Source organism: Lepidothrix coronata, unplaced genomic scaffold (genome assembly GCF_001604755.1).
Source record: "Lepidothrix coronata isolate B3197 unplaced genomic scaffold, Lepidothrix_coronata-1.0 Scaffold165, whole genome shotgun sequence".
Lineage (NCBI taxonomy): Eukaryota > Metazoa > Chordata > Aves > Passeriformes > Pipridae > Lepidothrix > Lepidothrix coronata.
Genome location: NW_016690345.1, coordinates 1,387,441 through 1,403,935, shown reverse-complemented (window position 1 = coordinate 1,403,935; position 16,495 = coordinate 1,387,441). Strand labels below are relative to the sequence as shown.

Below are 16,495 nucleotides of genomic sequence, written 5' to 3'. Positions count from 1 at the left end.
CGCCGGCCACACGCGCGGCGGTGCCGCCCTGCGCTGCTGCCCCGCCCTGTCCCGTAAGATGGCGGCGCGGTTGCTTCGCTTACGCTCGGCCCTGCGGGTCCCCGGCTGCCGGCCCTTCTCTGCCCGGGCCAGGTGAGCGCGGCCGGCCGTGGTGCCTGGGGAATCCCGCCGGGGAGCACCGCGAGGGCGGGTGGAAGGGCGCCCCGAGTTTGGGCTCCTTAGAGAGCGCGATGTGTGTCTTTGCCCATCTGCTGGGGGGGGGGCGTGTATGCGGGTTGGTGGGGCCGTATAGCCGTATGTGCACACATCCTGTATGCATACGTGTATGTGGCGGGTGTGCGCGTCCGTGTGCGTTCGGAGGGGTGTGGATGCGTGTGCTCTGGACGCGTGGCGGGAGGGTTGCAGGCACTATATGTGTATATAAAGGCGTACGTGTATGTGTGCGGCGGTCCTCCCTTTGCAGGAGGCAGCTGGGGCTGGGCGAGCCCCCTGAGCCGGGCGGGTCCGGGAGCCCCCCGAGCCGGGCGGGTCCGGGAGCCCCAGCGCATCGCCGTGTTACCCCGACCTTTGCTCCACTTCCCGGCCCGGCCTGGGGACAGCGAGTCCCGTGCCGGGGACAGCGAGTCCCGTGCCGGGGACAGCGAGTCCCGTGCCGGGGACAGCGAGTCCCGTGCTGGGGACAGCGAGTCCCGTGCTGGCAGCAGGTGACGGCCGGGCGCGTCGTTGCCCGGGCACACCATTCCCCCGTGGCATCAGGCGCTCGGGATCGGGGAAGGGGGCAGAAGGGCAGGAGTGTGATCACACCTTCCCTTGGAGTTGTCTTTCCTAGGGCTTTGGTTGGCATAAGGGATCAGCCAGGCCCTTCCCCTGTGTGACATGCAGGGTGTGAGCCATAATTAAACATAAGGGGGGGGCTTAAAGAAAGCTCAACATCATCTTAAACAGCGTTAAAAATAAGGTGGAGCTTTTGGGAGAGTCACTGTGTGCCTAGCTTAGGGGGTACAAAGTACTCAAGTTGCTGTATCCATTTTTTTACAAATACGATTAGAAATAAATAGAGTGTGTGTTTCTGGGGTGTTTAATCCTTTGCAGCGGGAGAGCCTGAGTAACTACATGTGGCAGTAAATAAAGACTTTCGTCTCAATAACAGAGTAAATAAGCATGGGCTCAGCTGAATTTTGCGGGACTACACACAGTTGCTGTGCTGAGGAACTGAGGAGAGATTAACAAAATAGTTTGAGAAAGGAACAGCAAATGCCTTTTCCATTTACTACAGCTCAGCTCTACTTAAAATTTCTGATGTTTTATGGCAATAAAATAAAAACAGGTAAAAGAATCCAATGCACAAATATAAATTGAATTTTCATTTCAGCCTTCAAGTAATATGTCATCCTTTATGTTCTAAACCCCTACAAAAGCTTTATAAACCCTTCCTTGTTATTTCATAATTATACTTTTCTTGTGGGGTTTCTACTACTGACACCACTGTTCCAGTTTTTATTTTTTTGTTAAAGCAGCATTTTATTTTTATGTATGTTTTTATCAGAGTTTTGTGAAGATTGGCCTTCCCGCACAACAAAAATACCGAGATTTAGAATGATTTAGAAAGTATTACTTTCAAGGTTAAGTATATGTGATAATGCAGAATACAATACATCCTTTGGAGCGTGCAAATCCACCCTGCACTCACTTTTATTTTGAGTATGTGAATTTTCAGTGTCATGGGTTTGCAAGTTTGGGGCTTTTGGGGAGGCATGTACAGAATGAACAAAATTCACCAAAAAAGTTCACTTGTTCATAAAGCTATTCCCTCAGTTTAAAATGAGCTGAATTGCATTTTGAAGGTTGTGTGGCAGGGGGAGAGAGAGAAGGCAGCAATGATTTTTAGCATCTCTAATAAACAGAAACTTTATTATTTTAGCTATATATGTATTATTATTGTTTTAAATTTATTTGAAGTGTTAAGGACAAGCTAGTCTGGCCATACCTCCTTTAACAGCTCACTGAAGTGCAGTGTCTGTTTGGTCTTTATTTATCGTGCATATCCTTTGGACCTAACAGTGTGCCAGAATTGGGATGTGAACCTGTGTTTAGCAACACAGGTGTTTCCTCTCTTTTAATGTAAACACAAATAGAGTGCCTGTGCCCTAACAGATGCTTTCATTTGTCTTTCTTAGTCCTCTGCAAACTGAAGAACATGGCACAAAGCGCCTGGAACCATCTTCTGCTAAAACTTTGATGGATATAGGCACTCGGAGAATCTTCTCATCAGAGCATGACATCTTCAGGGAGAGTGCCAGGAAATTCTTTCAGGAAGAAGTGCTACCTTTTCACGCAGAGTAAGATAACCTCTTAAACATTTTGTTTTGCCAAATGATATGCATTTTTTTCCCCCCAAAATGCTTTTTGCAGTGTGACTCTTAATATGACAAGATAAACAGGTTATTAGTTTTCATTTACAAGCTTTGTATTTCAAATGTAGTGAATTGAAACAAACCTGTGAAAATCACGCGTGAAGAAAAATCACACATAATCAAAATTCGCCACATCCTCTGAGCTCCAGTGTAGGCAGTGTGGCATCCTCAGCTTAGGCCTATGAGCAAACAAATGCAGTTTGCAAGATTGCAGCAAAGTATTCCTGCTTTGTAGGATTAACTCTGACACCAGTGTCTTGGATGGAGTTAGGGGACAGTTCAGTTCCCGTGGGGCTGATGTAACTAAAAAAGGCATTCATCTTGTGTCTAGGTTACATTTTGTACATAGATTTTGTAACAACATACAAGTTCACATAGCATGGTAAGGTGAATTATGTATTACCAAGAAACTTGCACAAAACATCTTTGTTTAAATTTCTCTAACTTTTACTTCTGTGGAAATATGAGACAGAGTAGAAGTGTTGTAATTCCACTGAACTAGAGCTGGAGGGTAGTTTTAGCCCTTATTTTACCTATATCCACTCAAGTTATAGTTGGGGAAAGAAAAGAAATTAAGTGAGGATTAAGTGGTTCTGAACTGAAAGTGTTAAGCTTCAGGAGTATCTTAAGCAATTTCTACTTTACTTGAAGTGAAAACAGTGGGGGTTGGTGAAGGGCTTATCCTGAAATTGCCCTGCTAGGTGAATGTCCTGATACAGCTCACACTTGAGTGGGTGGAATATTGTGGCTCTGGGGCAAGAATGAACAACAGGAGGCAATGGAAAGGACTTACAGCAGGGTTGGTGGCAGCTAGTTTTTTTATCCTCAAACCACAGCCTTGTAGTAGTATGCTGTGCTCTTCCATTGTGCACTTACATTCTGTCCACAAAAACAGACGTTTTCCCTCGTCTGTTGTTAGGCTTGTGGTGCAGGTTTGTAAACAGGTACTGGGTCTGCTTGAGGTTACTGAAGATCCTGTTTGCTGTCGTGCTGACGCAGGGGTTTCTTAGAGAGGCTGGAACAAGCTGAAATTTTGTTCTTGCATCACTTCAGTGACTGATGAACCGATCTGTTCTCACACCTCTCAAGTAAACAAGGAGGCTTCAGGCACAGTATATTAATTGTCTGGGCTGATGTGAAAAGCCAAATGTGGCATCAGTGAATGCAATTGTGGATTATTGTGAGGAGGTGAAGCTCTGGCGATGGGTGAAGTAGAGACAGGAATGGCCCTGAAAGCGAGGGGAGGGGTGAAGCAAAGGTGGTCAAGAGAGATTTGTGTAAGATTTCCAGTGTAGGAGCAAAAGCTCTGGAACGGAGCTTAAACACTAGAAAGCTTAAATACTGGAACAGGTTGCCCAGAGAAGCTGTGAACACTCATCCCTAGAAGTGTCCAAGGCCAGGTTGGATGGGGCTCTGATCAACCTGGTCTAGTGGAAGGTGTCCCTGCCCATGGCAGGGGGTTGGAACAAGATGACCTTTAAGGTCCCTTCTGACCCAAACCATTCTGTGGTTCTGTGATGCTATTCTATATGTAGGATAAGGTACTTGATTAACTGTGGAAGAAGAGATGTGATATAGCTCTGCTGCACTCAGGTGTGTCAGAGGAATGTCTCCGATGTAATCTGTCTATCATATAATTTTAAAATTGTGGTTTTAAAGAAAAAGACATTAAAAAAACCACCTGGACCATTAATGGCTATCCAACTTTCTACTGAGTTGGCAAATCCCATTAAGAGGAACTATTTTTCTAAGACTGAGGGATTCCCATGGTGTTAAAGTTTGCAAACTGTCAGCAGCTAAGCCTCAACTCTATCTGTTTACACAGACTTGAAACTACCTTAAAGCAGTAATTTCACAAAATACAGTAATGAGTTGTTCTAAGTGCACAGGGACCGATTTTTATATAAAAGTGACTAATATGATAGCATTTTGGTTCTGATAAAGCAATTCTCATTGGCTGAGTGGAAGTCTTTCACAAAAGATACTGATGTGTTATACTCATTTTGTACTGGGGAAAATGGAATGTCGTGAAGATAAAGACCTGCTTGTAATTATCCAGATGGTTGTGGCTAAATCTCCTAAATACCAGTCTGGTAAAACAGTCATAACAAGTCTTAATGAAATTCCTGTCAGGTTACATGTTGGAAGCAGGAGTTCAAACTTGTTTTACAGTTGGTGCCCCTGTAATGCCAGTGGCATCTGTGGACTTGAAGATTAGAAAACCTGTGATTAATCCACTGCTTCTTGGCTGTGAAACATAGTTGTATGTGTACCCTCACACTGTGTGTTGGTGTTCCAGTGTGAAGCAGCAGCCATGACAAATAAACAGTAGCATGTGGGGGTTTAATGTGTGGCCTTGTTCTTGTGTTCATTTTGCAGATGGGAGAAGAATGGCCAAGTGAGCAGGGAGCTCTGGGAAAAGGCTGGACAGCAGGGTTTGCTGGGTGTTGCTATTGCTGAAAAACATGGAGGCATCGGAGCGGATATTCTCTCTTCAGCCATTGTCTGGGAGGAGCAGTGAGTACTAGATGCTTCAGGAAGGATTTCAGTGATGACTATTTTTTTTTTCCATGAGTTGTCCTCATTATGTTTGCTTACAGAAAATGGAGTTCTCTTTCTTGTGGAAAGGTTAGTTTGCACATATGTAAATCCCTCTTGTTTTAAGTATTCCGGATCACTATTTGAGTAACAAGTGTCATTGTGCTCCACTGGCTGGGGGAAGTATTTTTTTAGCCTGGTACCCATTTGACTGTGAAAGTACATTCTATAAATAATGGTACCAGTGCCTTAAATAATGGTACAAGTATCTTAATGAAATTCCTGTCAGAAGCTCAGAGTCTCTGAGACTTCTGTGTAGTGGGATTTTCTTCATTGTTGCATCTGTGTTGTAATGATGTAGAGGTCAGTGTTTAAGTCTTTGTAGTACTTTTTCCTTAACTTCCCCCCCCTCTTTTTTTTCCCCAGAATGTACGTTAACTGTACAGGCCCAGGGTTCAGCCTTCATTCAGATATTGTCATGCCCTACATTGCAAACTATGGCTCTGAAGAACAGATTAAATGCTTTATCCCCCAGATGGTTGCCGGCAAGTGCATTGGAGCTATCGCCATGACAGAACCTGGGGCTGGCAGGTAAGCCAAATATTAAAACAATTGTCTCAAATTATGTGCTTTCTATCGATTTATCAGTGAAAAACATTCTGACCCTCCTGGTTTATATGGTCACCTTAGCAATTAGACTATCCTACATTAGGTAGGACCTTGAAAAACCTGTTATAGATTACTACATCTTTGTCATTTCAAGGTATTAGCTCTGAGTATGTTTCTGTATCATCCTGCTATGGGCAAATATGCTTTGTATTTACTTTTGCAATATAAATTTATAGTTACCAACTTGCTTGTCATGTGAACATACTTTTAGTATGAAACATAGGAGAAAATTACATACCTTGGTAAAGAAGGCTTGACTTTACTATTAGCTTTTGTTGTGGAACAGAGCACCCTATTTTCTTTTCTCTGAATCCTTCCAGAGAAATACTCCTCCTTGCCCATCGTTATTGAATGGCAACCAGCACGTGTTTGGAGTAGTCAGAGCTGGCTAGTTTCCAAAACAGAGAGGGACAGATGAAGAGCAAAACCTGTTGGTGTCATGCTTCTACAAATGGTAGATGTGGCCCATGGCTTTTCGCAGAGCCTTCTGATCAGGACTGAGCCTGCTTAGAGGATGTGGTTTTGTCTGGCATTTGTCATTTAAGGCATATTGGCGTGAGGGGATGCTGACCCATGCTTGTATTACACCACCTCCCACAAGCAGAGATGGGAAAATGGGACCTTGTGCTCCTGTATGATTGCATAGATTTATCATCCTTTTCCACAGCGTGTTTGTGGTTCTGTGTTACACTCAGCTGTTTCGCTGTGTTTCACTACCCTCATCTGTTTTCACTGAGCCCGTGCCTGGATGATATAAAGTCTACCTTATTTTGTACTGGGTAGAATTCAAGATAAAAATTGCAGCTTCCGGAATGGTTTCTTGAAGGACCTTTTGAATTTCGTTTCAGTGACTTGCAGGGAGTACGGACATATGCGAAAAAAGATGGAAGTGACTGGATCCTTAATGGGAGTAAGGTGAGTGCACAGACATACATGCTGTTCATAGGCTTTGGGAACTGAATGCATCCAGTACAGTGCACCAGGGTGTGCACCACAATTAGGATCTCCTCCCAGTCCCTTCGCTTTTGGTTTGGGTTTCTTTGTGTGGGTTATGTTGTGGGTGGGTTTGTTTTTTTTTCTCAGTTACTTTTTTTTTTAATAGATTCTAAGATGTTTTGTTACTGGCAATTTACAAACCAGTTTATGGGAGGGCTTGTTTAGATTATTTTTGTAGCTTTTAAGTAATGCTATCAAAAGGGCTGTTTTCTCTTAAACTGTGAATAAAAGGGGAAAAAAGGTGCTGCACAGTATAAGCAGGACCAAGGCTGGTTTTTAATACTGGGGTTTAAAAATAAAATATATGCAATACTACTTGTGAAATCTTCTGTGGCCTGAGTAAATACATGTTTTGCCACAATGCAAGCTTCATAATCTTTATTCAGGAGCTTGCTGGTCATGTTAACAGAAAACAAAAGAAAACCAGCTGTATCAGATGCTCTGTGTGTGTTGTAAAGCTGTTGCAAAGCATTAACCTCTTCTTTCATTGCCGCAGTAAAAAAGCAAGAAGGCAGGAATAGCGTTGAAATAGAATGTGGGTTCAACAGAGCTTTTTTTTAAAGCTGTGAAATGTCTTAATCTTCTTATGTACCCCTGCTGATAACATAGACTGATGGAGACTTCTGGCCTTAGCAGAATTGCAGTGATGAGAGTGTGTGCAAGCGAATATGTACGTACAGGTGCTCAAAAGGTGCTCGTGGTGTTCATTTGAAGCCAAGCAGGACAAGAAGCTCATTTCTTTTGCTAGAGTTAAGATGGATCCATTTGGCAGGTCCGTGAGTCATTCTACAGGATTATAGTAAGCAGTAGTGACAAGAAGTCATTGATAATTTTGTGCATTATACCTTGCTGATTTAATTTGTAGACAAGAGAATCTCTGTGTTCATTTAATATCTACATTTGATACTGTATTCTTCTTTATCATGGGATAGAAAAAGAAACAAATGTGTGCATTCTGTGACTTGACACTTCTGCCCCACACAATACTTCTCAAACTAGTGTCTGCCTTGTTCCAAAACACTTAATTGAGAAACCTTAAAATTCTGGACGCTTGAACCTTGCCTTTTGGTTCACCTGCGAAAGTGTCAGTGTAATTTTGCTTTCTGCTACCTGATGATCTCTCCTAACTTCTCTCCACATAGTCCATGGCTTTATTCCAAGTTGCCTTTTTTCCAGGTATTCATCACTAATGGTTGGATGAGTGATGTCGTGATCGTGGTTGCGGTTACAGACCGGGAGGCCCGATCCCCTGCTCATGGGATCAGCCTTTTTCTGGTGGAGAATGGAACAAAAGGTTTCATCAAAGGACGCAAGCTGAACAAAATTGGCCTGAAAGCTCAAGTGAGTTCATACAACCCCTAACGTAATAGACTTGGAGGAAGCCTAAACCACTTAATGCCTGGCAATGGCTAAATAAATATAAGTGGAACTGTGGTTTTATTCTAGTTGTTAGACTTTAGAGCACAACCATGCAGAGTATGTCTGCTCATTTTGCCTGTGGAAGTCTGAAATGTGGTCTGCAAGGAGACGCTGAGGAAGCTGGGTTTGTTCCCTCTGAAGGAGCCTGGAAGGACAGGCTGTAGAGATGGTGGAACCAGGTTCTTTGTGGTGCAAAGTGAAAGGGAAAGTGGCAAATGACATAAGTTACATTAAGGAAAATTCTAAGTAGGTATTAGGAAAAAAAATTCACCATGGAAGTGGTCGGGTAGTGGCACAGGGGCCCAGAAAGGTCATGGAACCTTCATCTTTGGAGCTCTGGAACGCATAAATAGGACAAGGCCCTCAGCTGATTGTTTTTCTGGAGCTGCTTTGAACAGGAGATAAACTAGATGACCTCTGGAGGATCATTCTAGCCTAAACAATTCTATAATTTCGTGTTAAAGTGTACAATAACAAGAAAAAAATAGGGCAAAAGAAGTGTAATGAAGAGATTACAATGTTAGACTATCAACTGTTGTGTTTCAAATCCTCTTAGGACACGGCAGAGCTGTTTTTCGAAGATGTGCGGTTGCCAGCCAGTGCCTTGCTTGGAAAAGAGAACAAAGGCTTCTACTATCTGATGGCAGAGCTCCCTCAGGTAAGAGGAATGTGAGTGCTTGCTGTCTGTGGGAAGAATACAAAGACAATTTTTGTCACTTAGTCTTGAAGTTTATGTATTGTGAGGAGTCACCTTGGACTCTGAAGCAGGATGTCTGTAGGCAATGTTGTGTTGATGCTGCTGCTTTTTAGCTGAACTATGCAGTGCTAGAAGTGCAATTCTTTGGGCATTTTAAAAACGTTGATATCTACCGGGTCAAAGCCATATCTTTTAATTTTAATCTTTTAATCAACAACCCAGCTTTTGAAGAACCTGAGGGTAGTGTATTAAACGGAACATACCACAGTTTCCTTTTGTACTTTTACTATGGAACCACTTTGGTTAGTAAATTAAATATAGCTCTGATGCATTTGGCATTCTCTTTAAAAAAGAAACCACCACTGCTGTTCTAGCTCTTCCACCAGTAGAAGCATATGAAAGATATATGGAACTCTGTTCATATTACAAAGTGAAAAAATTGTTTAGCTGCCAAAATACCTTGCTAGTTACGACTTAGTTTATGAAGTTTTGGAACTATTTGGGAGGACAAAGAAACAATGTAGTTTTTCAAAATGTGACTGTGCTTTGTCAAAACGATGACTTTGTATTTGTCTCATCTGGTAGAGATCACATTTATTTAATTTTATACTGTCAGTAAATACAAAACCTGATCAAAAAAGTATACTTTACAGCTTTAAAGAAATAGATACACTCATGAACAGATTCAGCGTAATCATCAGATGATTTCAGTGAAATTGCCAGAAGCAATTGTTCTGCACTTAGTTTTTGGTTTTCACCATGTTATGAGGAAGGAAAAACTAGCTGGTTTTGTAGGCTTTGTTTTTTCTAGTTATCCTATTGAAATTGTCAATTATAGTTGTTACTTAGACTGAACAGTGAAAACCAATAACAGAAACAGAATTTGATGTGAATTTTTCAGTCAGTAAGAGTCCTGTGGTTGATTTGTGGCTAGTTTTTGAGTCATCGTGATAGAGCACTACCCTGTCTTAAGACCTAAAAGTGAGCTTTAGGCAGCAAGGTGTTCGTCCCACTCGCTGATTTCAGTAATGCAATGTTGTCTGGTTGGATATTTTGTGTGACTTCTGCCTCCCCTCTCTTAATGAACAATACTGAACATCTGTGTCCTGACTGTGCATCTAGTGTGGAGAAATGTAGGATAACTCAACTGAATCACATAATTTGTGTCCAAAAGGAAAGACTTCTAATTGCTGATATGGCTCTTGCTGGCTGTGAATTCATGTTTGAAGAAACAAGAAATTATGTGAGGCAAAGAAAAGCTTTTGGGAAGACAATTGCACACTTGCAGGTGAGTTTGAACTGAGAGACTTGTATACAAATTCCAGTGTATGCTTCCTGTACGTCTGTGTATGTGAAATAGTGAACAAATCAAAATTTTGAAAGGATTATTTTCACGGGTTTCACGTTTGGACTGTGTTTTTGCCTCTGTGCCCATCATTCATTTTTGAAAAGCAGAATAATCAAAAAAACAGCACTAGAAAAGCCTTAGTGTATGCATTTTATGACTGAGGTAAATACCTCCCAGCAATACTGCTTTTGGAAGGGAAATATGTAGCCAGGAACTATACTGGCTCTTTGCTGCTGCGAAGAACAATTCCCGTGTTGCTCTTAGGCTTGCATTTTACTGCCAGAGGTCATAATCACAGGGTCCATCACACCTGCATGTGTTTCTGTATCTGCCCAGAATCCTGGAGACTGCCTGTGCAGGCACTGTGTTCCTCTGCACACAGAGCATTGCAGAGAAATGGCATTAGAGGCTGGTGCTGGTGGGGACTCCCAGCAGTGTTCTTGCTGCCCAGGTGCTGCAGAGGTGCTTGTGTTGTTTTCGTTGGCTTTACGGGTGTTGTAATGAGATCCCTCAGCCAGCAGCGAGTTGGGTGTTTGTGTGACTGCCTGTAAAACTGTTGGATTATGCTCTGTGGGCAAACCTCACTCCTGACAGGGGTAGGTAACTGTGTTTTGAGACGTTTGTGCCTACGCTCTTTAGCTGCAGTCATAAAGCAGATGTTGCTTTGCGCAGGATTGTGATATTCCAGTTTTCCTGAGAACCACATTAGCGGTTAGGGCTGAAGCAGACCAAGCTCCTGCATGTTGGGTTTATAGGATAGAAGTGACTCATACCAGTTAAGGATGTTGGCTGCCTCATTTTTAATATACTTTTGAAATAATTAACAACAACAACAAAAAAATCCATTTCTGTGTCTTGGGACTTCCTTTGTCAAAATCAAATCTTTAGTTGTGAAGGGCACCAGAACCGGGCTCTTTGGAGGCTGGAATGCCAGGTATCTTTCAGGAGACTATGATCTTTGTCTGTTTCTAAAGTTAACATTCCGGAATCCATAATTTCAGATGGAATTTAGTATGAGCACCATGCAACTTTAACACAAAAGAAATATATTTTACCTTTTTTAAATGTAGGTAAGGGATGATTCTTATTTGTATTAGCTCAGTATGCAGAGCTCTCCAAAATAATTTCCTTTTTTTAGGCTAGGCCACTGCCAACCACCTCATAAAGTGTATTATTTTTGCCAAAATAATACATTTCTGCTTATCTCTTCAGTTTCCTTTTTTTGTTACTGCTGGCTAGAGCATGCATATAATAAATAATCCTTTCTATTAGAGCTCTGCCTTGGCTAATTTATTTACTCATGCTGTTTTACAGTGTTTGAAATCAAATCTTATCTTTGCAATAGTAGACTGGTCTGGTATATTTGAAGCAAGATGATCTTTTTTTTTAATACAATTCTAGAACTGAGCTTAGAAAGAACTTTTGTTATTGGCTGATATTTTTATCCTCTCCCTACCAGACTTACAAGAAGATGGTCTGAAGCTTGCCTGGTCTGGTTTTAATACCCTTATGATGGATTTTTCCTCTTCTATCTAGAAACTCTTTTTCCAATGTGACAGAACTCAGTGCTGAAAAACTTTCTGCTGGTCTAAAATTTCTTTTATTTTTTGCTTATGTCTCTTTGCATGTGACTGAAATTCTGAAGAACGCTTAGGAAAGCATTAAATAGATGGTGAAATGTTGTTGTTAATTGGGGAAATCCGTGGCTCTACAGAGTGAAAAGACATTCCCCCACAAGAGGGAACACCCAGAGCCTCCTGTTCTGTGCTCCCTAGGAATTTGCTTGCCAGGCTCTATGGCTTTTTCTCTTGAATGCATGTTTTGAGTTGACCTTGAGAAGTAAAGGGCAGTAATTTTCTCTAATAAGACTGGTGAAGACATAATTGTACGGACAGTGAGGTATCTTCTGGTGTACAGAGCCAAAGTTGTTTGAAATAGTGATTTCTAACAGAAATACTTCTAGAAAATGCTTCATTTTCTACTTAAAGTGTTAAACTGTACTACTTCTGCTCTCTTTCCTCTGCCCCTTCTATCCAATTCCAAAACTAGACGATACAGCACAAGTTGGCAGAGATAAAAACGCAAATTTGTGTGGCCCGAGCCTTTATGGACAACTGTTTGCAGCTCCACGCGGATAAACGCCTGGACTCTGCCACAGCTTCTATGGCAAAGTATTGGTATGTAGTTACAGTCCTTTGGAAGTGTTACTTGCATGATCTTGCCAGGAGTCTAGTGATAAAAACACTGAGCTGTTAAGATCTAATGAAAAGATAAAATTACTGCCTGATTAAAGCAACACTGTCAGCTTCTAATAGAGACCACTAGCTTTCACTTTACTCATGTGCTCAGCAAAAATGTTAGTTACGTTGAAAACCAGTGTTGGTTAAACAGATCAATTTCAAAATAAAGACATGCTTTTGAAATAGGCTTCTATTAATAACAAGGTCAGGATTCAGCTTTAGCTTCAAGTATGTGTGAGTTCTCCATTGGTATTTAGACAAAGTTTACATTTTACTGTAGCAAATTGTTGTTCGATGTTTGTTGGGTTCAGCAGTTTTTTGGTGGGGTTTTTTTGTTTGTTTTGTTTTTAATGGGGCATGAGGCTTGTTTGGCCTTTTTTTTAAAAAAAAAAAAAAAAAGCAAAACTGGAATATATTTGAAGCTCTATGATACTTTTTAGTCAATGTTACTTAGCAATAGCTCTTTGGTGCAGCCAGTTTCCAAAGCTGTCTGGTTTTGGGAAGAAATAGTTGGCTACGGCTGTCGCTGTAACTGAGACTAAACAGTGCTTTCCTTTGTTGTTCAGAACTGCTCCTCCCTCATCCTGTACTTGGTGGTGTTATCTGTTCACTTAGGTTTAACCAGAGAAATCTGGACAAGTGGAAACATCTAAGATAGTGGCACATGAATTTGGATAGTTTGAGTTTGCTTGCAAACTCAAGAGGGGAGAAAAACGCACAAACGAACAAACAATTTTATAGAAGATGCACAGATTTACAGGTTTTAGGCTTTTAAAACCAAGTATAGAGGAAATGATCAGAGAATGCTAAGGGGATCCAGAGAGAATATTTACAGTAGAAGGAAGGATTTTGATAGAGTGTTATTCCTGGCACTGATTACCTAGAAGTATCAAGCACATAAGCAGAGGCATTCAGTTTTGAGGAGGAGGAAACAACTAGTGCCAGCTCAGATATGCAAACTTACTTCATCAACGAATTGCCCAAAGCAAGGCATTTGAAACTCCCTCACTTTCCCAAACTGTTTAGCATCATGATTTTTTGTGGATTTCCCCTTTCACTAGTGGAGTCCCTGTGGCTCCCTTCCATAAAATTTCTTAAATGGTCTAGAAAATACTTGAATATAAAATTGCTTTATTCCCTAGTGTGTCAGGAGACCCTGTCCAGTTAATTTTGCTTCAAACCTTTGGTATAGTCAGTGATTTGACTTAAAGCTTTGAAGGATTTTAAAATGTGGTTTGTGCATCTCTTTTCTTACATCTGGAGAACCGTCTGCTGGGTTGTTTGGAGGGTTTTTTTTTGTGGTGAGAGGTTGTGTAACATGCCTGAATTAATTTGGGAAAATATATAGGAAAGACAGTTGCAGTAACTCACTGCTGCAGATTTAAAGTTGGTATAATAAACTGTAAGGATTTCACTGAATGAAGGGGTGGTTTGGAGAAAAGGACTCCTACATTCTTCCATGAGAAGCAATTGACTTGAGTTGTCATTTTTGTTCCCTCTGTTGCCACTCTTAAAGCTGTATGCTTAGAAAGTGGTTTTTTTCATGTCTTGTAACTTTGGCTTGAGCTTCCAGTGCAGTTAAAATTTATTTTGCTGTTAAGTCCATATTTTACAGGGATCAAATCCCAGAAGAATTACAATACTTTTTAGAATTGAAGATTCTAAAATTTATGAGGAAATGTAGTTATCCCCAGGTGATGGTTATGCTCAAAGAGCATCCTAGTGTGTTGCTAGTGGGAATGGGTGGGGGGGAAGCCTGATTTGCTCTTAATTTCTGGCAAAGCTGAGGGGTTTGGTAAGAAGAGAGACTGTATCTGTGTGCTTCACAAAAGGAATCTCTTGGCCTGTGAAAAAGGTAAACAAGCCTGAATGATTTGAAACCTTTCCTTCTCTGAAAGCTGTTTGATAAAGAGAATACATTAAATTGAACAGTATTTATTTCTTACTAGTCATGTTATGGTTTTGGCTTAACATATCTCTCATAATGCTTCGCAGCATAACATCCTTCTAAAAACAAATTTCTTTTTGTCCATTTAAGGTGTTCTGATCTCCAAAACAGCATAGCTACTCAGTGTGTGCAAATGCATGGAGGATGGGGGTACATGTGGGAGTATCCAATTGCAAAGTAAGTGTAACATTTCAGACTTGCATGATGAAAGATTACCAGCAAAGTCAAATGAGGCACTTCCTTTATGTCTCCGTATCAGTTGTTTAGTGTTAGTAGTGATTTACTGTTCCTTTTCTCATCGTGTTTCTTGAAAGGCAATCTACTGTACGGATGTCTGCAAGAAGGCTTTGTTTTGATTCTCCAGATAACTCTTAAGCTGTTCGGCAATTACCTGTTTTTTCACAAAATAGGAGTGGGTTTTTTAGAGGAAAACATTAATTGAAAAAAAGAGAGAAGCAAAACCGTAAAAACAAAAATGAGAGGAGCTAGTTTTTATATTTTATCTGAAATTAATGCATATGTATGAAGAAAAGAAAATGTTGATACAGTCTAAGTCTTGTATAATGCCACGGGATATCAACTTGCTGAATCAAGGGCGTGCCGGGCTACACTCAGCTTTTTTACACCTTTTAAAATGAAAAGCTAAGAGATTTCTATGCAGAAAGAAGAATTTGCCATTCCCGTTTTTTTGCTGACTTTATGAATTTAGAGACAGGAAGTTTTTGTCTGTTTCCTTGTGCATTATCTGTGAAGGTTGTGTACCATTAGTGCCATTTGCCACAGTAAGAGGTTTTGATGCTGATTTTATTAGAAAAAAACCAAACCAACCAAAAAAACCCCAAAACAACAAAGGGGGTAGAAGTATCAAAACAAGGACTGCTGTGCAGTTGTCATAAATAGATAAACTATTCTTTTTAATTAGTAGGTTTGGATTTTTTTTTAAATTCATTAAAGAGTATAAAATATTGCTTTAAAATAACTTGTTTCTGGGTGTTTTCAGTGAATGTAGTTTGTGAGTGTTCTGCAGCCTATCTTACGAAAGGAAGGCCAGCAAGTCTTGATCAGGGTGTCCTCAAATCCTTGCTTATCTGTGTGTGCAGTAGTTGCCCATACAGGGTTTTATTATCAGCATGGTCCAGCAACATGCATGTTTCCAGGGAATGCCTCATTGCTCCTCAGCTGTTCTCTCTATAGTGAAGCAGAATTAGGAGATTCCTGGTTTGGTTCACAGCACTTTGCAAAGTTATAATATTTTAGGCAGTTAAAGCCTCTAGGAAAATATGAACCTCTTTAACAACAGGAATTGCGTTTAAAAAGAGGGATCTTCAAAGATAAAACAACTGTTTTTCTTTTGATTGTATGTCCATTCCAAGGAGGTGTTTTTAATCTTTCCTTGCTTTGTTTTGTTGTTCCCCCCCCCACAGAGCTTTTGTGGATGCCCGTGTTCAGCCAATCTATGGTGGTACCAACGAAATAATGAAAGAACTTATTGCTAGAGACATTGTCAGTGACAAGTAGGGCAGATGCTTACTACTTTGGAGAGTCTCAGAGAATCCTTTTATATATTAATATATGGCATAAAATCAGGCATCAGAATGTAAGGTAAATAAATTTGATGTATCATATTCTTTAAATGAAGTGACACTTAAAAAAAAGAACAGCTAGTAACACCAATGTGCTCATATGCAGGATATCTAATATCTAATGAACTTCAAATGTTTTTGGACAACACGGAGTACTCTGTGTTTCAAGAGTTTTGAATCCAGCCCTCAGTTTTCAGAATCATATTTCCAGAGGAGTCATATTCTTAACTAATAAACAAAATTAAATGTTAATGTAACTTTGAATTTGTATTTCCCCTTGAGAAGTAGAACTTGAAACTTTCGGTATTGTTGCTATACACCTGCTCACTGCACAGCAGCTGCCCGCTGTGCAGCTGACCCTTATGTTTACATCTAACCCGGAATGCCTTATTTTAATTAGTTTGTTCAAATAAACGTAATAAAGCATTTCTATGCAATCTCATGCTTGTCTGCGTTACTTCAAAGCCCGAGGGGGAACCGGGCTGCTTGCTCCCTGCCCGTGTTCACCTCAGGGTGCTGAGGGGAGTTCGGAGGGAGGGAACATAATGCCGGTGAACGTGTTTTTCTTTTATTGGCATAATAACTCGGAAATATTTAGGAAGTTTCGTGTGTTTATGGGGTTTTTTTAGTTATTTTCACATGT

General features: G+C 40.8%; 1 protein-coding gene across 1 annotated transcript; it reads left to right on the top strand.

Annotated features, from left to right (window-relative positions):
- ACADL (acyl-CoA dehydrogenase, long chain) lies at positions 1–16,294 on the top strand. Its single transcript, XM_017829496.1, has 11 exons — positions 1–132; positions 2,178–2,339; positions 4,794–4,931; positions 5,379–5,543; positions 6,470–6,536; positions 7,794–7,958; positions 8,593–8,694; positions 9,908–10,021; positions 12,131–12,258; positions 14,360–14,446; positions 15,694–16,294. The coding sequence occupies exons 1-11, from the start codon at positions 59–61 to the stop codon at positions 15,785–15,787; spliced, it is 1,296 nt and encodes a 431-aa protein (XP_017684985.1). The 5' UTR covers positions 1–58; the 3' UTR covers positions 15,788–16,294.
- Positions 16,295–16,495: the final 201 nt, after the last annotated feature.